This window comes from Leptidea sinapis, chromosome 14 (assembly GCF_905404315.1).
Source record: "Leptidea sinapis chromosome 14, ilLepSina1.1, whole genome shotgun sequence".
NCBI classification, from domain to species: Eukaryota; Metazoa; Arthropoda; class Insecta; order Lepidoptera; family Pieridae; genus Leptidea; species Leptidea sinapis.
Window position 1 is genome coordinate 11,707,816 of NC_066278.1, and position 23,736 is coordinate 11,731,551.

General features: G+C 33.6%; 1 protein-coding gene across 2 annotated transcripts in view; it reads right to left on the reverse strand.

Moving 5' to 3' along the window:
• Positions 1–23,736, reverse strand: part of LOC126968002 (putative fatty acyl-CoA reductase CG5065) — a 95,563-nt gene that overhangs the window by 34,411 nt on the left and 37,416 nt on the right. The window contains exon 2 of one of the 2 annotated variants that reach the window (XM_050812777.1): positions 18,376–18,404. The exons of the other annotated variant lie outside the window; for it this stretch is intronic. Coding sequence (XP_050668734.1) covers positions 18,376–18,404 — 29 coding nt within the window. The remainder of the gene's footprint in view (positions 1–18,375; positions 18,405–23,736) is intronic. 2 annotated transcript variants of the gene reach the window in all.

Consider the following 23,736-nt stretch of genomic DNA (forward strand, 5'->3'; position numbering starts at 1 on the left):
CTAAGAATTAAAGCCTATAAAATTCTATAGTTAAGAAAAAAATTTAAGTTGAAAAGTGTGATACTTACTTTTGCAGGCCAGTGTATATTTCTTTGTGAATCTAAGGATTTCATTACTTAGATTTTTTCGACGGCTAGACAAAGAATTATTGAACATAACATCTTCCTTGCATATTTAATACGCAGTTTATGTTGAAAATATTTTTCATAGAGATTTTTGTGGCACTAACTTAATGAATGGAGCTGGATCCAATTCCAAATGTAAAAACCACCTAGTTATATTTTGTATAAATTTCATACAAAATACTTTCTTAATATGGCCTATTACAATCATGAAAATTCAACATAGCATTATTAATTTATTTAACCACCAACAGCGTACAATAATTTTAAATAAAAGTTTAATAGTATCAATAGTCAATTTAAGGTCCTCACGAATAGCAAATTACTATCTTAAAGTAGTTACAAATGCTTATGTTAATACTGTCAACGATAGTAGTACAAAAATGTAAGCTCTACCAAATTAGTCAAAGAATATTATTTAGTTATTTATTAAAAGTAATCAACAGCGTACCCAACAATGATTTTTACAATCTTAATCTTGGTTTAACATAAAGCCAAAAAAGATTACAAAAGACTTAAATATCATAATATATTATACTAACAAATAAAGCTACCAACAGCGCGTGTGTGTGTGTGAGAGAGAGAGAGAGAGTTGGAGTACTGCGTTTTTATGTTTCATCTAATATTATTATTTTTTCTACTATGATGTTTTATATATTTTAGTTTTTTTGATAAGTAAAATACATCAAAATCAGCGTACTGTTTCTTATAAGTTCGTGTCATACGCAGAATTATGAAATATTGGGCATAATTTGTATTAGATTTGGGAACATACATAAAAAGAATATTATACTAGTATAGTTTATTAAGCGAAAGTATAGATTTTTTTAATACCTATAAAATCTCAACTCAATTTCTAACACAATGCCCAAACCATTGTTTTTTTATTGATATTTCATAAACAAATTGTTTTCATTTAAACCTATTGCGTTTTCTAAAAAAAAAAATAGTAGAATGACATGACTCTAAAATGTATTTTCTCTATTATTGAGTTATGTTATGATGAACTTGTAAATGCAGCTAAAGTGTATCAATAATGCACGACACAGCAACACAAATAAGATAAATAGTGATTCTGAAAGCTTTCATGTCGTCATTGCAATGTAGCCATTTTCAGTGAGCCCGCAGCTTTCGTAGCGGCTCCACGCTACACGCTACGCAAAAGTTCGATTGAATAAGAATTAAATTAATATAAACTTGGTCACACAATTGTTTATACGTTGTTTTATTTCGTTGCTATGTTTGAAATATGGAACTATGTAACTTAAAAACTTTCAAGTGATGCTAAATATGTGTTTTTCTTAAGGGTAAGTTATTATAATAGTAATAAATATATTATTTACTGACATAATTCTTATGTATAATTAATTCAATAAGATTATAATAATATTAATTGGTAATAAGGCAAACTTTGCTGTTAGCTTTTTCAATATCACTGCACCGGGAAATGAATAACTTGACTGTGTCCAGTCTGTGTTCAACCTACAATTTTTGATCACATCTAGTAACATGTACCTATTTAAAAGCTGTTTTCATTTGCTACGACAAAAAATATTCATCATATACGTAATACCATGATTGGAAGACGAACGTATGTGCCACCTGAATAAAAGTGATCATTGTCACTCAATCTCGTTTGAAACGCGATAAAAAGTCACAGGAGATGTTGCCGAGCTTTTTATTTAATTTTAAATTTAATCTAATATAAATCTGTCACTTCAAATTAAAAATAAACTAATTTTATTCAAAAAAGGATTTCAAATCACTTATTGAACCTTAAAATTACCACCCATTCATAATAGTATTTTTTTATGAAAATACGACACGAGACGAGCAGGATGTTTAGCTGATGGTAATTGATACGCTCTGCCCATTACGATGCAGTGCCGCTCTGGATTCTTGAAAAGCCCAAAACTTCTAAGCGGCACTACAATTGCGCTCGTTACCTTCAGACATAAAATACTAAGTCTCATTTGCCCAGTAATTTCACTAGCTACGGCGCCCTTCGGACCGAAACACAATAATGTTTACACATTACTGCTTCAGGGCAGAAATAGGTACCGTTGTGGTACCCATAATCTAGCCGGCTTCCTGTGCATAGGAGCCTCCGACTACTAATATGCCTCAGACATGAGATAAACGAGCGCAAGAAATTCAGTGGGCTTTTATTTCTTAATGAATTACAATATATTAAGTAGTATCGTTGAACAATAAAATTCATAGTTAAACAGCCTAAGGGCATTCGCTCAATTCCCAGTCTGTGATTTTATTAAGAAAAGAAATCATTATGTTATAGTGAATTTTACAACAAAATCGTATTTTAACAATTCTGTTGAATTTCGTTACACATTTGTTTTGTACGTTTTCTGGGACCATGTTGTAAAAGCATATACATCGCCCAATAAAAGACTCACTAACTCGACTTAACCGAGTAGTAGGCATAACTAGTTTATGTGTGTTCCTCGTGTTAATATTATGATTGTCGTAGTTTATAGTCACTATATTATCACTGACCATATCAATATGAGTCAGTTGACTATTATACTGCTGTAAATAATTGAAGAAGAAGAGACATAAATTTGACTTGCGATAGTTTTACAATTTTAATATAATAAATACTTTCTAAAAAATACCTATTTTAGTCAAATCGAGACAGAGATTTTTATTTTGAGGTAATAGTCCACTTGGTTCGGTTTTTTTACTATATCGGTTATGTACTATATATAAAATAAGAACTTTTTTTTAAATCATAAAAAATAATAAGAAAAGTTTGTTGTGCCGTCTCTTCTCTTAGAACGCGATTGATGAGTTGCAATTTTTTAAACGAGAATATTAAAAAGATTTATGATAATTATGATAATAGTTAACATCATGAGTAGATTTATTAAAAATATAATATTATGTGATTTTAATACAAACTCGTAAACCCTGATCGTTTAGATCCAGTATGGATATAACAGATAAAAAATATAAAAGATACCTTATAGAAATAATAAACATATAAAAAATTGCATATTGCCTCTAACATATTTTTGGAAAAAAAATGTAATATTATTAAATCTTTAGGGGTTCAGTTCGCTTCTTACCAGCCAGGTCTGCAGCTCCCAGTTGGCGAAAGGTACCCGGGTACCTCGTCACTCACATAAGGGTTAAGGAAGTATATCACAGCTATTGTAAGTGGGTTAAGGATAAAAAACGGTATGACAACAACCCTAATTTTCAAATCGCATTCGTTCATTATTCTCTAGAATGTACACCATGAGAGCAATAGATAAAGTTTCAATAAAGCGTAAGAATTTCTCAGACATCGAGTTCACAGGTCACAGATCACAGATCTGTTACCGATGTATCCAAAAAACCATAACAAAGGATGTGCAACTATTCAGAATAGCTTTGAATGTATATATACTTGCTTAATACGGTATTCGGTTCATAGGGTATAATAGTTGTGGAAAAAGTTTCAATCAACCAATCAATTTTTGGGTAGGTATTCAAATACCTACCCAAAAATTGATGCCAGCTCTCGGACTATAACGTAGCTGTTACGGCTTACATAATTATAGTAGTTTAATTCACCTTTAATTCTTTTGTACTGTCTTTTTTTTTAAATTTAAATGTAAATGTTCTTTTTTTTGCTATTTTGCAATTGAATTCTTTGACGGAAACAATACTGGCACTAGTGACAATTTATATAATATGTCGCAGGTTTAATTGTCAAAGCCGTCATAATATAATTTCACTAGTGTCATAAGACTAGTAATATATAATTAATCGGTAGATTATCGATCGACTCATTACTTACAATTTAACGTCCTAGTTACTGAAATTGCAATGTCACGGGTACACTATAGATATTATAATAAATCTAGGTAAATTACAAGTGAAGTTAGCAGTTTAAGACGTCGAGCGTTCTGATTGGTCAATTTTTTTTGAGAGATCATCTGAGCTATTATAGTCTTGTATATAGTGGCGAAATTCACCTTTGTATTCTAATGTTATTATTATTGTATCTGTTTCTCATTAAATCACGGATAAAACTACATTTCTTGCCCCCGAAACCAGCTGTATACTATATTTCATTACAATCGTTAGAGCCGTTATTTATTTATAAGAATTGCTCGTTTAAAGATATAAGATAAAAAAAACATTAGAAATAATAATTTCCACATCGCTTGGAATTAATTTGCGTGAAATTCAGTTGTTGTCCTTTTTAAAAACAAATTCCCTTTAAGGAAACTCCCAGTAGAGCTTCAATGTATTCTGTCCTGAACAATGAAAAGTTGAGACAATCCCAACGCGGTTGTTTCAGTCGAAAGTAGGAAATTGAAATGTCCTGACTTTTCCCCAGACAATTTATCATCGTTACAACATTGTAAACAGATTAAAATAGCTTGTGTAATAGCCGTGTTGTTATGATATAAGCAAAATAAATGAAATGTAACATTTTTAACTCATATTTGAAGTAAGGAAGTGTTTCTTTCATATATATATTCATAAAATCACGAAATAATTAATATTAATGGTTGGAAACGTCAGCTTTCCCATACACAGGATGTAATTGCTAAGCGTGACCAACCGATAATTCTGTAACTATTACAGAGATCAACAAATTTTAAACTGACATCGAAAGTACGTTACGTAATCAGTAAAATGAAATCAATGACTTTTTGAAAACTCCTATAAATTTAGAAATTTTAAGAAAGGTCATTGTATCGAACAACAAGGATGTCACTTAGAACATCTGCTGTGAAAACAAAATTTTATACTTACTAAAAAATTTATCATAATTACCAAATTACGATAAATTTTTTAGATAAATTAGTTAGAGGAGCGATCTCGAATCGAGGGGATACGACAAATGGAGACTTTTAGCGGTGAACGCACAAACTTGTGTTTTCTTGGGGTGTCATTGAACTCCATTTTGTCGGCCATTTCCAAACTTTCCAATTCATAGTCTCCTCCTCCTCTCCATTTCAGACACATGTTTGTTCCGGTTCTCGTCGACGCTATCCCGGGACATGTTGGCACGGCTGGTGTAGGGAGTAAATCCTATGCTGTCGTCTGCATAGTAATGAATTCTGCTGATTTGCAGCATATCATTGATATCCAGAAGAAACAGTGTAGGGGATAGCACGCACGCCATTCAAGACACGAGCGTTTGTGGTGTGAAGGAAGTGCTCTTTTAATTTTTTCTTGAGTACTCCTTTACAGTTTTCTTTAAGCTCTTAACCATTTGATACTGTTATAAAGTTTAGGTACAACATATTCCCTTAACCTTTCCCCGTAAGAATTACATATTTTGGGTATTCTATATTTATTCCTAATATTGTGTCTTAAATTGTCTCTCAGTTGGATTGGGTTTTTAAATCTATTTGAAGAATAATTTTCTTTTGTAATTAAATAGTTAACTTTGTTAGTTACATACTTGACTTATGAATGTCCATGGTGAAAAGTGCCTTAACCATGGTGCCATGCCGGAATTTTACCTCCGGCATAGGCAGGCATCCTTGGGAATAGAGTGACCACCCAGGCTATTTAATGAAAACATTGTATCTAAGGAAATACTATTTAAAAAAGAGACTAAATTTCTTGCGCCCGTTTTTCTCAGTTCTCACGCATATATTTCCGAATAGGTATTTTTAAATATTTTAAATATATTAATTTAAATTTAATTCCAATTAAAATATTTGAATTGAAGTATGTTCTAAGTAAAATCCTTTTTAAAAGGTTTAAAACGCGTGTAATTGCAACTGTATTTTTCATTAGGTTCGTGCGTAAAAGTTACATTTTTATTATTTTGGTTAACCCGACGTTTCGTGACCATTTCAAAGCACGATTTCAGAGGGACTGCGGTTGACAGGAGTCGTGATTATATTTGTCATTGTGAAGTTTAGTAGCTGAATTATGGTCTTATACTACCGCTCACTACTCATGAAAATACTTATGAATTGAAACAGACATTTTAGAACATTTTATATATTATAACATTGTTTGTGTATACTTAGTCTGGCCATAAATACTGTTACAATTAAAAATAAACAAAATATTACATTTGAATTTGGAATCTGTCATTTTTATAATAATATGATTGTTCATTGAGTTTTCTTATTTTGGCGCCAATACATCGTACAATATTTTGCGATATTAAAATAGAGTAAGGTGATAAAGAAAACGGAATCGCTGTGATTGCATTACACAAAGTAGGTATGGAGCCAAATACCATTTTTAAAATTCTCCATACGCTTGCTATTAGTAAAATGTTTGTGTACCGGGCTATTAACAGGTACAATGAGAAATGTTTTTGTGAAAAAGGTATCAAAACATCGACACACGTGTATCAAGATACCATATTTGAGAAGATAGTGAAGCCCCTTAACAACACCATGTTCAATAACCCGCAAGATTCAGCGCCGGGTCATAAAGCTGGGTCTACGCAGTCTTAGTTGGAAACGAGCGTTTCAGACTTCTTTAGAGCTGAAGACTGGCCGTCTTCTAGTCCCGATCTTAATCCGCTGGATTATGATTTGATTATGGTCAGTTTTAGAGAGCCCGACTTGCTGTAAGCACCATGATACTTTGGAGTCCCTAAAGCAATCCATGCGATTGGCAACGAAGAATTTTCCCATGGAAAGAGTGCGTGCGCTCGATATCTGACTTCAACGTTTATAAGGACTGTATTGCAGCCAATGGAGACAACTTCGAATAAGCATTTTATATTGTAAATTGTTTTATGTTTTCTTTGTTTCAGTATTTATGGCAGGACTAGGTAAATATTAAAACGGATAAACCACGTTAGAAATGAATGAACGTGTTTACTGCCCGTCTTTTGTGAAATAAAAGGTGTAGTAGCTCCGTTTCATATCTTAGCTGGCACTTTTCTAGAAGACTTAGTATAAAATATTTTTTCTGTGGATGTCAGGGACAAACTCAAAACGAGTGTATCTATATTTTAAGAATTATATTCATATTCATTCTAGGGTGCGACGATATATCACGAGATCAGAAAACAACAACAGCGTTCAAAGAATGAGATATTGCTGACAGATATAAAAAAAATTATTGAAATGTCAAGTCATAATAAACAACAATCACACTTGTGATTATGAAAGTATGTCAAACAGAGAAATTTTACTCTGCGTTACCCAGAACCAGTTTCTTCCATTTGACCGCATACAAGGAACAGCAGCTTGAATTATCGATAATTAAGGCCGATATTTAGCACTAAGATAAATTAAATTGTATAACATATCCAGTGTCCTAAACATAATGACTTAAGTTGTCTAAAGACCACGAACACATTTGAGTGTGAAACCAAAACCTTGATAATAATGATAATATCTAAATAATAAAAGAAATTTCGTTCCGTTTAATCACTTTAATCTTAAAAGGTTTCTTTTTATTTGAAGCCTTTTGTTCTTATCTTTTTCATTGATAAACATCCCACAGTTCACTTATTAGTCATTTTTCTACTGCCATATGTGAAACTTACATGATTTTACAAGCTCTTTACCTTTAACAAAATAAGACGTATCATTGACATTCTGTTCTAAAACATTCTTAACGAAGGAACCTTTAATGTCACTCATTCACATGCCACTGCCCGACCGTCTGCATTTGTCATAAAATTAGAGTGCTTTCGAGAAGTACAACGGGCGACCTTTGCAATATTATATCTAGGGCAAACTGACAGTGCATAATTCCCTACGTAATGTAGTATCTTAAATACTTTGCTTTTGAGTTTTTTTAATGACAATTAGGGACAAGATGGGCAGGTCGTTCAGCTGATGGTAATTGATACGCTCTGCCCATATTACAATGCAGTGTCACTCAGGATTCTTGAAATATCCAAAAATTCTGAGTGGCCTACAACTGCGCTTGTTACCTTGAGATATAGGATGTTAAATCTCATTTGCCCAGTAATTTCACTAACTACGGCACCCTTCAGACCGAAACACAATAATGCTTACACATTACTGCTTCAGGGTGGAAATAGGCGCCTTGTGGTACCCATGATCTAGCTGGCACCCTGTAAGGTCTGTGGGAGGCCCACTGGTGAGTGCGGTGAAGAAAATATTAAAGGAATTAAATTTAAAACATCACAGTAGGTTGAACCGGTGACTCTCACCACGGAGCAATGTGTTTTCGGTTTCTTGTTCATATATACGTTTATGCGACGCTTTATAAGATCGGAAACGCTCCTGTCTTTCCTCTGGTATTACACATGAGTATTGGCTGCGGTAGTATGGTGGGCCCCCACAAAATGAACCGACGATCTGATCAAGACCGCCAGAGTATATTGCATGAGGGCAGCGCAGGACCGATCGTCGTGGAGAACTTTGGGGAAGGCCTTTTTCCAGCAGTGGATGTCTTTCGGCTGATGATGATGATGATGGGTCGCGATGAATACCATTAGGTGCCCCATGCGCTCGTATGTCCTCTTCCATAAAAAACTGCTGTAAAATTGTTTGAAGTTATACTACTTTTGGCGCGTTAGAGAAAAATATTCAGAGTGTAATTTTTACGATGCGCGCGCACACTGTCACGCAAATTCGACACCCTGACGTTAGCTGGCAACTAGACCATTCGTATCATGCTTCAGCTACCAAGCCTCCTGTTACTTATTAGTAAAATTTAATCTCGTCCAGCACTTAGACACATGTCTTTTTTGAAGTTTTCAATATAATATTATAATTACAATTAATATACGAGTTTTAAAATAAAAAAATATGCGGTTTAATAATATTTTCATTGGTTTCTATATTGTTTTTATAGTACGAGGAATATTTTTTTCTAAGGATTTTTGTTTTATTAGGCCAAATAAGAATAACTTCTTGTGTGCTTAGAAAAGTACATACACACTTTAATTTATTTATCATATTACAATTCCAGTATTTACAAAGTGGGGTAGCATCTTACAATAAGCATAGGTTACCATTAAGGTTGAAAATTAGTTAAGCATGACGTCATAATGGATTGTGTTTGGCCATTCGAAGGCCGTTACCGCAAACCGACTAATGACTTAGATTAAGGATTGGTCTCTGCTGCGCTCCAACTAGATACCATACTACCTAAGAACAATATCTTTTTTATTACGGCCACATTCAATTGTAGTGTGTATTTCTAAAGATGCTTGTGTGCGTGGATTCTTGACACTCAATGGCGTGTTTCAAATTTTGTTACACATACGCTTCGCGTTATTTTACATTGGAATTAGTAAAATACAAAATACTTACTAATGATATTTGATCCCAGTGTCTTTCTTATTTCTTGTAGTATTATTTTTACAGTTTTACTACGCAACCTACGCAATTTTAGTTTAAATTATTAGCAAAGTTTATGCGAACATGCGGCCCGACAACGTCACACATTGTTCAAGACTGGCTCGAGTACGCCCACTTGGGCATAGTAATAGCTGCCGCACTTTACGACCACACCTGCGGTATCTAGTTGGAGCGCAGCGGACTTCATACATGTACTAACTTATACATAATCGAAGGCTTTTTATTAACTTGTTGATACAATTTGGTTTTTGGTTCCTTTTTGCTGTATTTAAATAATCAAATCTAATACATAACGCCATAATTATACGACTTTTATTAGTCAACACCATTAGCGCACATTTTAATGAATTTTAATGTTTTCTTTCTGTATTTATGTATATCTATCTCTTTATTTAAGTCCATACTTTGATGAGTATTCATAGGACTCTTAGCTGATGGCAACATGAATACATTACTCAACTCAATCAAATAAACCCCACGCCATGTAAAAGGATTTCCTTTGGAAATTTTTTTCTGGCGTTAGTTAATATTCAACTGAAACTCAACAATAGCCTTTGGAGACACATTGGATGTTCTTTCAGTTATTTTAAATAAATAAGTATTATTTGTACCAGTAATATATTATAGATGTACAGTATTGGTAGGCCACCGCAAGATGGACCGACGATCTAGCCAATATCGCCGGAATACGTTGGATGAGGGCAGCGCAGGACCGATCGTCGTGGAAATCTTTGGGGGAGGCCTTTGTCCAGCAGTGGACGTCTTCCGGCTGATGATGATGTTGATATTTTAGATAGTGTTTGTATCTCTATCATTCTAAAGCTATAGATATATAGTATAACATAATATAAATAAAATTTCGCCTATTATAATAAGTATTTATATTTAAGTAAGTTAGAAAAAATAATATAATAAATATGTAAAAGTTATGTATTATAAAACATTGATAATAGTATTGAAAGTTCTAACAGTCAAACGCCACGCAGTGGAAAATCAAATGTGCTTCGCTTGGCTGGGCCTGTGAACGTAACGAGGTGTGTATTTTACTCGTTATAAGCAACGATGGAATCTAGTGTGAATGTGTTTGAACAGAGACAATCAGTAAAATCTTATAAAGTAACGAACAAAATAAAAAAAATGGAATTGAAAAGAAATGCACACGATCGTATTGGCTATAAGCCTACTCGGTCTTTCATCACAGGTTCTAATTAAAAAACATTTTTTATCTGTGCACATTGATTCAAATTCAAAGGAATTTCAATGTACTTGTATTTTACATAAAAAAAACCACTGTTAGAGTAGTTTTCTAGTCACCAAGTATTTTTTTATGGGAAAGGAGGACAAATGGGCGTACGGGTCACCTGGTGTTAAGGTTCACCGCCACCCATATTATTTTGAAACACCAGAGGATACACAGGCACGTTGGCGCTTTGCTGTTTGTTATGGAATTTGTACGCGCTTTTTTTTAATGTACCCATGTCGTATCGTTCCGGATCCAAAGCTTTGTAGTACGTGGAAGAAAGCTCCATGAAAACCGCACTGTGGAGGACCGCCACAGATCCAGAAGGTGGGGATGATATCCTAACTCATGGCGTGTCGTGCGAAGGTGGAATTCGGCAACAGCAATCAGGTGAAACAGCTCTTCGGAACACTCCTGTGATAAATGCCAGAGAACACACACAATGAAGCGACGTCTCTACGCAACGCCAAGTGATCCAGCCGTTCACAGAACACGGGTCTCCGTCAATATTTTAAATTACTTATGTTTTGGCAGAAATCTATCCAAACTATCCGAAAATATTTTCACAAAGATCAACGAATAATGCCAGAACTATAATATGTATTCTAATCAAGCTGATTCTGAGCTTACATTTACCGGCCTTCGAAATTACAAAGCTGAGAGTGGACCGAAAAAAATACTAGCTGACTCGTATATGAAGTTTTTTCAAATCCTTAATAACAAAACATACATTTTAAAACACATAATTTTCTGAAAATATATCAGCTATGCAGTAGCAATGTAATTAAAAAGATAGTTAAAGTGCTTTACAAAGCTGAACTACAAAGTACATCCAAAGTTGTGGCGAGGTTCTGAAGAAATTAAAATCTCGTTCAGTTATTAAGTAAATAACTTGTGACAATCTGCTTACAAAATAAGAATGTATTATATCATGGAGATTTTAATATTAAAGGTTAACGAAATAGAAAGACAAGTGAAACTGCTAATCGGTGATATATTTTTTGTCCATGCTTCCTCACAACTTATAACTGACTGCATACAAATGGTTTGTGTAGACTTCGTTTGGAGCTCGATAGAGAACACACATTTTTTCTTTTGATCGTTGCTTTATACAATTTCTATTATCCTTTTTTAAACTTCTTTTGTGCGCTAAGAACTTTATTTTGTTGGTATTAAATGAGACTGAGCTATCACGTAGGCTTGAATTAACTAAGGGAGCGCAGTCAGTCGGAGAATAATAAAACCTTACTTATATTGTAAGTGCTAATTAGAGTTTCACACGTCATGTCAGGGGTAAGGAAAAGGCGATGGGACATTATTATCCCGAGTCCACAATATAACGAATGACGGGGAAAAATACTTTAAAAACAAATTTATCATTATTTGTAGATTCCAAAATCTTTTGCATGAAAAACATGAATTTTGCGAGTGCAAACGATGAATTTGAGATCATTTTATTTTTTAAATTTCCATATAAGGAACATAGTAGTAGAAAGCAACCAACTAGAGGGAACACTTGCATTCACGGGCTTAGGGTTTAAGCATTAGCTGTCAAAAACATTATGCATGCTGCGACTCGTGGGAAACCTGGTGTCCTACTTACAAATACTCTCGGGAAACTCATATGATGGAAGATTTACAAGAAGCGCCTAGTGTCATACCCGATCAAAGGTCTTCGCTATATCCAAACTAACTGAGAAGAGCTTGCGGATTATGATGCTCTTCAAATTTTTTGAGAACAGGGAGGATTTTTTGGATTGGAGCGGTCGCCTTTGAATGAGGTTCAGATGCACAATGGCTTACACCCATAAGTTTATGATTACGTCTTTTGAGTAGAAATGCTAGACTAAAAGTATTTACAAATAAAATTTTAAAAACAAAACTCTATGAACGATGCGGGATTCGAACCCACGACCTCCGGCGTTCCGTGCCGGTGCTCTAAACCACTGAGCTGATTCGATTACCGCCTCGTTATAAAATTCTGTTTGCTTTGTTCAACTCTCAGGTTAGTCAGGGTGTCCCAAAGTTATGGGACATGAAGGGAAAGTACCTTAAATATCGAAGATAGGCTATTTTACTGAAAGAAGACACTATGTTATTTTTAAAAGTTAGTAATTCTGCATTCAAAGATTTTCTAAAAATTACTTGCCTCGTCTGGGAATCGAACCGACTTAAATGTAAAAAAAAAAAACACCCTATCTTATGATGCCAATCAAAAGAATGGCTAAAAACTAATAACTCTTCTTGAGTATCATAGTATTTTAAAGGAAAGTAGTCAATTTAGTGGGTATTTTTTTTTGTAAATTAATTAATTAAAGGCTTAAAATGTGATCCCTCTTGTCTTACGCAAATCGCCAATCTTTTAATGAGTCCGCTGCCTGTTGATTTTCTTATCATTTTATGGTGAATACTCGATATGATATAGCACAATTCTGTTTGTAACTCGCCCACGTTATCGTATCGTTTTTTGTATAGCATATCTTTCACGTATCCCCAAAAGAAGAAATCTAATAGTCTAAGGTCCGGGGATCTGGCCGGCCATCTAATCGGTCCATTCGTAGCAATCCAAGTAGGAAAACATAATAAGAAGAGTTATTAGTTTTGGCCATTCTTTCGATTGGCATTATAAAAGTAGGGGTGTTCTTTTTTACATTTCAGTCGGCACGATTCCCAGACGAGAAAAGTAATTTTTAGAAAATCTTTGAATGCAGAAGTACCAACTTTTAAAAATAACACAAAGTCTTCTTTCAGTAAAATAGCCTATCTTCGACATTTTAGGTACTTTCCCTTCATGTCCCATAACTTTGGGACACCCTGTATACTATATGTAATTAATTTATTCAAACAAAACAAATCTTATAACTATATTTACATTACTATTATTACATTAAATTATAACTATCATTACAGGAAGCGAGAATTGGATTTAGAAAGAGATACTCAGACATTAAGTGATAATACGAGGGTCTTTTTTGTAGAATTTTTTTAGTTACACCAAAAATGATGATGTCTATTTTTTGTTCATTTAACTTGAAGCTGGGTTTTTGTTCCTGTAAATCACCATTACGGAAATCATGCAGGCATTTTGCATTCGCAACAATGCATGTGAAAGCATGACAATCCCAAGCACACTTCCTACTTTATTGCCAGGCATTCAAACGATATCTAGTTCGACTTTTTAGTCGTAGTAGTTGTTCTTTTGTTTTTTTTTTGTAGCGAGAGACAATTTAAATCAATTGGATTTTAATCCAATAAACCAGCTAGTCGGAAGTTTCTTCGCACAGTATGCGGGCACAGTTTGCTCACAGCGGCGCTAAGTTCTACCACTACACTAAATGCCATCACATCAAATAAAAAATATATTTGTGTTTCGCTTTAAAGGGTGACAAAATTGCTTGTAAAATTACTGGGATGTTTTAACTTGTAGTGGAATTAGGGATACTCCATAAACAAACCAAAAAGTGTGTGTACTTGTGTATGCACGCAAGAAGTTTGGACTAACGAAACAAATATCATCAAAATGATTTATTCCTCGTGCTATTCTACGTCTTTAGAAAGAACAATTTTGTAAAAATATTGCAAAGACGGCTTTGACAATTAATAATTAAAAAATGATTACGGCTGTCTGGGCTTGAAACCTTTGCCTGTTTTAATAATGGATGAAGAAACCAAAAAAAAATAACGAATGACGCAAACGTCAGATAATTTAAGCAACTAAGTTCAACGTGTATTACGAGCGAATCTTAAAATTTCACTCTCATCATTTTTTCATAACGCGCCTAAAGAAGTATAACTTCAATAAGTTATTTCAATGCTGTACCATATACCTATATTATCTGCAGTTTTTTTCCTAAAATGTGAACCTTCCGAGGAAACAATCGCTTACTGAACGGTGATTACACAATCTTGCAATGTGAAACCGTACGTTTACTTCACAAGAAATCGGAACTTTACCCTCGGTATTTGTAAGAAATGAGAAAATTCTTGCGTTTGAACTACCTATGCTTTTGTATCAAAGAAAATTAGGTTCAGTTTAGTAAATTGCTAAAGTTTATTTTATAAATTACGCCACCCAGAAGGGTTCAACCGAAACGTTTTAATTATAATGAAACATGTTGGCTTTAGAATTTATATATTGGGTGGTATGCTAACTTCTAACTGTCAGTGACGTGTATATTAACATATTTTATTTTATGATAAACATTATGTCAGTTCATTGAATACTAGGATTGACAGCGTCGGTTTCTATTATGTACTGTAAATGAAACGTGAAATTGTTAGCGACAAGAAAATCGGCTTCTTCGATTAAGTCATGCCTAGTACTAATTTTTAGGGAATACATGCATAGATTTAACATCTTCAGTCTCAAGGTGATGAAAATCCTGAGCGGCACTGCATTGTTATAGGCAGGGCTTATCAATTACCATCAAATGAACGACGTACTCGTCTCCTCCCTTATTTTCATTAAAAAAAACATTCAGGGTAATAAACTTACATGCAGCAAGTAACAGCGAATGACATATGAATTCACTTTTGAACCTTTTTAACTTACATAAAAATCAGTCATTCAAGGATTTTTTCATGTTTTATTTCAGAGAACTGAAATTACTAATGAAATCGAAATTAATCTTATGTTTCAGAGTGACGAGCACAATTGTGATGACACGCATAATCTTGAGTACAATCAAGAATTCTGTGATGCGCAAGATAGATTGTTTTTCGATTTACAATATTTGCGCTCGTCAGTCTAAAACATAAGCTTTATAGCACAGCCTAATAGCACAGTCTAATTGCACAGGCTAATAGCACAGTCTAATTGCACAGGCTAATAGCACAGCTTAATGAAACTTAAATGAATCTTATGTCTCAGAGTGACGACCGCAATTATTATGCCACACAGATTTTTTAGTAAAATCAAGAGTGATTTCGCAATAAAATCATCGGTTTATCACTATCAGGTGAAAGTTTCGCTAAACGCGTAAAATTTTAGAAAATTTGAATAGATTCAAGAAACTAAAAACATGTTATTAACCGTAGAGATAATTTGTAACATTTATGTGATTTTGGTCCATCTACTTAGCTATCCGCGCTGTCACATCCAAAAATGAATAATTAATTCTACTTACATTTGGCTACGACGAAAAACGAACAAGACATACATTAACGATATACTTTACTACACATAACTCAAGCGAATCATGTCTCTGCTCTAAAAAGAGTTGGTTTCTGTCTGAATTTTTCATTATACATCAAACTTTGTATGACATATACTTACCCTTTAATTTATAGATAAGGCTTTTTCAAGGCAGTTTGAGCATTAATCAAATAAATTATGTACATTTATTGCGATTTATGTTTATTATCTGCAAACAATCCTTTAAGATCAAGGATTTAAATCATTCTCTAGTTTTTATTCTCTCATAATCAAATTATGATTTCATTAGTCTGTCTACCATACCATGAACAAGGCACACGCTTATTAAATTATTACAAACACCTCAACATATAAAAAATCATTTTCAAAACAAACAAACGACTCCAAAAACAACAATAATTGTAACAACATGACAAAGTCGTAATAATTTGATTGGCTTTGAGGTAGTCTAATATTTTTCATATCATAGTTCATTAGTTGATATTAAATTGTAGAAGAATCCGAAACTATTTTCTTTTAAATTTTTAATAAACCTAGAGTACACTAATTTGTCTGAATAATGTGTGTAGACCAGACCTACTTAAGACAAAGCGCCGTTTAAATGAAACAAACGAAGTTAGGGGGAAACGCCTATCTCAACATAGGAAATCTAGCTCGAGGATAATTTCAAAAGAGCCTTGCGAACACAAAAATAGATAGAACTATTCCATCATGGTACAATGTAATAATAATAATAAATGTTTATTTCAGACACGCATCCATATTGCATAATTTTACAAAGTCACAATTACAATTAATCAAAATTACTTAAGAATTACGACTATTTATGAATATTACTAAGAATATTATTATTAAAAAAATAACCAATAACGTAAGCGCATTACAATTCGATTACAGACAGAAATTCTGCCACAAATCGCACCCTTAATATAAGCCGTTAATGAGTTCCATTAATCATCGTATTCGTCTACGACAATAATTTCTTGAGCGTTCCGACGTTGCGGTAGGTAACTCAAATATCCGGATAGCATATAAAAGATTCGTCCGAGTATCGTTAATATTCTACTGAGAATCCGTTACTTTGTCATGGATCCCATAGTACCTACTAAGAGCTATTAACCTAGAAGTTTCAAACGCCACTTACCAAAAGTAAGGTTTTGTTTGTGCTTTTAAAAGATGTAGTCATTTTAACAGGGACAAAAACAATAGATTTTTCCATGCCATCTTTTCACTCCTTTCACATAGAAAATGTTTTCGCTTATCATTTCAGTGAGCAAAATCAGTAAGACGTGAATGAATCGTATAGTTTATGTTTGTTGACTCAACGAAGCGAAATATTTCTTCTGATTTATAACGCAATGCGAATTATTTTTGTTTGTAATTATTTTAAATTATAAGGTGTTTAAGGCTCTGTTAGTTCTCAGGGTAATGAAAAACAAATCATTTTAGCTGCTTCACCTGATTCCTACCACCGAATTCCACCTTCGCACGTCACGCTACTAATAAGGGTATCATCCCCACCATCTAGATGTGTGGCGTTGCTCCACAGTGTGGTTTTCAAGGAAATTTCTTTCACATACCACAAAGCTGTGGAATAAGCTTCCTTGTGTGGAGTTTCCGGGACGATACAAAATGGGTACCCAAAAGCGCGTATACCTTCCTCAAAGTCCGGCAATGCTCCTGTGATTCCTCTGGTATTGCAAGAGAATGTGGGTGGCGGTGTTCAATTAGTACTAGCTTACTACTGCTAGTTTTCTATAATTAAAGACGAACATTACACGGCACAAGTCAAATATTTATCAAGGCGAGGCTAATACAAAATATGTACAACAATTTTTAGGATTCCGTACCTGAAAAGGAAAACAAGGAACCCTTGGATCACTTTGTTGTTTTTGGGTTTTTCTAGAATCCTGAGCGGCACTGTATTGTAATGGGCAGGGTCTATCAATTAGCATCAGCTGAACGTCCTGCTCGTCTCGTCTCTTATTGTCATATAAAAAATATAATGCATAAAGATGACGTTGAAATTATATTCCTCGGCAACCACAACAGTTGGTCTAAAAGGTCTTGAAAAGAAAAGCTAAAACTCGTTGAGTTTGAGTTTCTAGGTGGTCGGGATCAAAAGCTATTCAGGTTCCAAATAATTGCTTGACAGTGAAATCGTGCAGACAATGCGCAGTGGAGCTGCGCAAATTCAATATAGATTTAACTACTAAAACATCCGACTTTATACAAATAATCCATTTGAATTTTATATTTTAGGGGTTGTATGATAAAAGGCATGAAAGACATTGATTCCATTAGAATTATTTTTGATGTCATTTCTAAAACTACCACTGCTTCGGAAACAAATGGCGCTCTGAGAGAGATGAAGTGGCGCAATAAACTCTTCCAGCATTCTTTATTTGCGCTCTTTTTAATAAAATGTACATTATTGTACTGTCATTGTTATTGCTATAAAATAATCATAATCTAGTCCCAGGCTGTCCGATCACTTAGATATTCAGCTGTGGAGTAGTATGATTTTCGACAGAGCCATTGTTTAATAAAACATTTAAATTTATTTATAGATATTACCTGAACAGTGGCTGTACGCCTTTGTCCATCTGGAACATGTCAAAACCATTTTAAAAAGATTCAACTATTAAATGATATAGATACGGCGTGACTAGTTTACTTAAGTTGTTTTTATAATTCTGACTTATGGTATGCCATACTAATACCATTAACATATAAATTTTTACTTTTATAGTATAACTATTACTATATATTTAAACAGTCTTTGTCAATTTCTCTTTATCATCTTTGTGCTGCGTCCGAACGCACTATTCGCACCATTTATAACCCAGGTCTTATTGTAGAGAAAAACTAAAAAAATAATCATTTGAACTGTCGCCTCTCAATATATTATTGAAAACGTAATTATTTTCATAGACATAGTACACTTATTTGTGCGGTGCAACTACCAATTTTAAAAAATAAGTTTGTAACCACGATTCATACAAATACATACATTACATTTCAGTTTTTTTCACAATTTCGACCAGTAACAAACATAAATTTGTTATACCTACTACTCGACTAAGTCAAGTTACTAAGTCTTTTATTGGGTGTTAAATAAATGATGCATTCACAACCTAGAAAATGGACAAAATAAATGTGCAACAAAATTCAAAAATATTGTCAAAAAACGTTTATGTGGTAAATTATAAATTACATCGTAATGATAAAAAAAAAACAGCCGTAAGACGTCCACTGCTGGACAAAGACCTCTCATAAGGATCTCAATGACGATCAGTCCTACGCTGCCCTCATCAAACCTACTCTTGCGATCTTGACCAAATCGTCGGTCCATCTATAACGTAATGATATTTAGATATAATCTGTGTTAGATTGGAAACGAAGCAACCGCCCTCAGGCTAATTAAGTGGAATTTAATTGTATTTAAAAAAGCCCACCGAGATAAACCTCATTTTCAAATTTAAAATCAGATCAGATTTAAAAATAAATATAAATTTAGCATAATTTTTCTAATAGTATTCTCTTTTCGAATTAAAGGTTTTAACGTTCAATAAGTGACTTAAAAATCCTATTTTGAATTAAAATATAAAAGTTGAATTTGATTTTTAATGAGGAAATCAAGTTGAAGGTATTTATTATCAAATTAAGTAAAGTCCTCAAATGGCGACCACGATACAGAAGACGCAGTGTTGGTAAGCCCCCCACAAGATGGACCGATGATCTGGTTAAGATTGCCGGAATAGGTACGAACGATCGTGATGGCTATGTTTGGAAGAGGCCTTTGTTCAGCAGTGGACGTCTTTCAGCTGATATCTAATTTTATTTTACTTATATATTTTTAATTAACAAATTACATATAAATATTATAATTCTTGTACATACATAAACTCATTCGAGCTTAACCGTGTACAAAAGGTCGTCAAATCACAATATTATTTAAATTTAATGTGTAAAATAAAAGAAAAAGTAAACAACTTAAACTACATAATAATATTACTTATGTTAAAGAAAAGAATTTACAAACACCATGATGATGATGATGGTTATCAAATTCTAACGTGAAACGGTATTTAATTATCCGATTGGAATTTTATAATTTATATTTACCATTCGAAATAAACTCCAATAAAAAACATATACTCAGACCACGGACGAGTAAAAAAAGAAGGACTCCGCGCCGTGATATTAGCAAGTGGAGCACCGTTATACTAGTGTGTGTGCGATTGGGGATACTAGTTACACAATTTTTTCTCCCTTAAATAATGATATATGGCCACAAATACTTATATTGTATCGTTTTTACACTTTTACACAACGCACGACGGCATTTTTTAAATATTTTATTGAGACGCAAACTGATCTGTTACAGACGATGACAATTCTTATAATGGCCGCCTATCGGCCTGTAGTAGTGTAAGTGTGTGCGTGGGGCTATGTAATTACACGTTTATCGGCTTGTTTTGGTGCTACACTGTTATGTAAGGTGACACGGAGTCCTTATTTTTTTTCTAGTCCGTGACTGAGATGTTAAAAATTGCGTGTTCTGATCAGTAATAGGACTTTTAGACCAAAACTAATCAAAATTAGCTTAACTAACAAGATTATCTTCAAATATTTCCCAATCTCGAGTATAATTAAACATGACTTGTGACGTCAGTTGTGGCTAAGCGTAGAGGTGAGCTATTAGTTTGGCAAACTCGGCTTGAACAGGGCAGATTAGAACGGGAAACCGTGGCCAAATCAATTACTCTGAATCACTTAATTAAATTAACACTTACTTTAATATATTATTGCTAGATCATATTTAATTGAATTCTAAATACTTGAGTGCAATAAACACATAATTCTTGTATTTTATGTGTTTGAGATTTCGTATTCAGTTTTGCTTTTTAAATTTATATTTGTCGAATTTTCAATTGCAAAAATGTTGTCAAAACGATGATAAGTTTTACTGACTTCTGATTTTTTGCATAAGTGCAATAAACGTAATGCTTTGTCTTTTTAGTTTCGCTATATTTATTCTTTAAAAACATTTTCATCGTTTATTGAAAAATGTTTCACTTAACTCTTTAACGCGATAATAGTATTTTCTTTGATTAACTCGAGTGTTACACATTTAGATAAAACACTTTTAAAGGATTAAAACGCGTGTAATTGTAACGGTTTTACATTAGATGTTTGCGTAAAAGTTACATTTTTATTTTAGTTAACCCGACGTTTCAAGACCTTTCCAGTAAAACCGTTACAATTACACGCGTTTTAATCCTTAAAAAGTGCTTTATTTAAATTTTGTTGATCTCTCAAAACTTAATAATTTGATATTAAATTATTATTGTTGCCAAGATTTTTAGATAATCCGGTATTCGTATGGTTAGCTAATTGATCAAAGTATTGAGCGTATCTCGTATCCTACTAATATTATAAACGAGAAAGTTTGTGAGAATTCATGTATAGATGTTGTAACCGTTTCATGCAAAAATTACTGAATGGATTTTATTGAAACTACAATAATATAGCTTACACATCAGAATAACACATAGGATATAATTTATAAATAAACTTTGTCTTTTACACTACATCATTTGGACAAATATTTGAATAGTTACGACGATGACGATAAAAAACCGAGTGCGAGATATTATGTTGCGGTCCGGAGGCGGGCGAATGGAACGGGCGCACAAGCGGTTAGACGACGGCAGGCGGGGGAGTTATTAATTGTAAGCGCCTTTTGCTCCCATGAAAAGCTGCCTTTTCAATAATTACTATTAACAAATCACAGGCTGAAACCTTAAAGGTAGCAGGCATACATTTGTGCACGCCATGTTTTTCCCACGGCCATTAGTGCCTATTAAACTAACAAACAAAAACTTGTTATTCCTTCTACTCGGTAAGTTGAGTTATTAAGTCTTTTATTGGGCGATGTATATAATATCGACAACTCCCACGCATACCTTATTAAGCTTTACCTTATAAATCTTTTATTCGGTGCTTTAGTGCGCAGCAAGCTAGAAACAGCTATGTGTGTGTGGAATCCGTATGAAAGTACTTATGTACTCCTTCTCGAAAAGGTGCAAAAAGCTTTTCTTAGGTACCTTTACAAACGTACGCATTGATACTACCCCTATATGTATCCCACAAAATTTCTTCTGGGTACATTAGGCTACAACACCCTCGAGGTTAGGCGAAAACGACAGCAGCTCACAGTTATGTGCAGAGTTCTCAGAGGTGATATAGATGCGCCGAGTTTGCATGTTGAGCTATGTAGAATCTTTGTACCGGACAATTACTGTTGGGGCGCAAGCATACATTGTTCTCAAGTCCGACACATCGTACTGTGGCTCGCACCAACTCACCTATACCGAGGTCTCTCTCTCTGCTCTCAACGCTGTTCTCGAAGCCAACCCTGCTTGCGGATGGATGGCAGACGATTTTAACAGAGTGCTTGCGTTTTTGTGAGAGGAATGGATGAACGGTATTTGGATGTTAATTAATTGTTAGTTATTTACAGTAAACTTTGTATTTATTAACTATTATTTGTGTAATATGTCTAGTTTGTAATTAATTCTTACTTTAATATTGTAATTGGCTTACGCCGTTTTATTAAAGTATAAATAAATAAATAAATAAATACCTATCGAAATTATGACAAGTTTTCAGTACAGTGCATTTAAAGATAATTTATGTTATTTCTAAAAATTGAGTACAGATTCTTAGTTTCTTTTTAGTAAAAATCAAAAGTACCTCTATATCTTGATTAGTTAAGCACTATCTACGCGAAATAATTTATAATTACCAAGAAAAACAGAAAACATACATAGATACGACGACTTACATCGATATGCATGGTGAATTATTTCTGTAGTTACAAGTAACAACGGGTTACAACTTTATGCGTTGCATTGTTATATATTATAGGTAAATGTTAATTATACGATATAACATTGCAATTCATATTTTATATTTAAAAAAAGCCTCCTGAGTTTCTTGCGCTCATTCTTCTCAGGTCTGAGGCATACTACTTCGTATGAGTGGTAGTTCTTAACATTCATTAAGTAATTTTAAATCCTTTTTTGACTAAAAATGTTTGAATTTGAAACTTATAAAATGAAACTATTTCTTGAAAAGAAATTACATTTTAAATTATAAAGGAAAGGATTTTCTCATCTCCGTCAAACAGCATCTAATAAAGTTGATGCTTACAGCTGGAACGGTTCCGTATCGCAAGATTGTGTAATAACCGTTTAGAAAGGGGTAGTTTAATCTGTACTCCTTCACGTTTATGATAAAGACGAGTTATATCAATGATTGTTATTTTTAAAGTGAATTCCCTCACTTACATTTAATTTGTAAATCGTAGTGAGTTTGAATTTGAAATTCAAATATTTGATATCAATATTGACTTGGCCATCGCACTAAACAATCTAATTAAATTTAATAAGTTTTACTTGTGTGACACACTGTCTTTTAATTAAAAGAAATATAATATATTGTGTTTACATGCGAGGTCCTAGTTAATCTATTTAAAAAAAAAACATTAAGGATTTTTAATATTGATATGGTTATAATAACATGTTGCTAGGTTTGTAAATTACGCTAACACAGAAGGACCGTTAAGTTGGGACTGAATAAATTGACCAACTTGGTATTATATGGATCTCAAATTTTTTTATGGAAAAGGAGGACAAATGAGGGTACGGGTTACCTAATGTTAAGTCATCACCGCTGCCCACATTCTCTTGCAACACCAAAGGAATCACGGGAGCGTTGCCGGCCTTTAAGGAAGGCTTAACTAACTAGACCTTTTGTCCGCGCTTTATTTGAAGGTACCCATGTCGCATTGTCTCGGAAACAAGGAAGGAACAAGGAAGCTCATTCCACAGCTTTGTAGTATGTGGATGAAAGCTCTATGAAAACCGT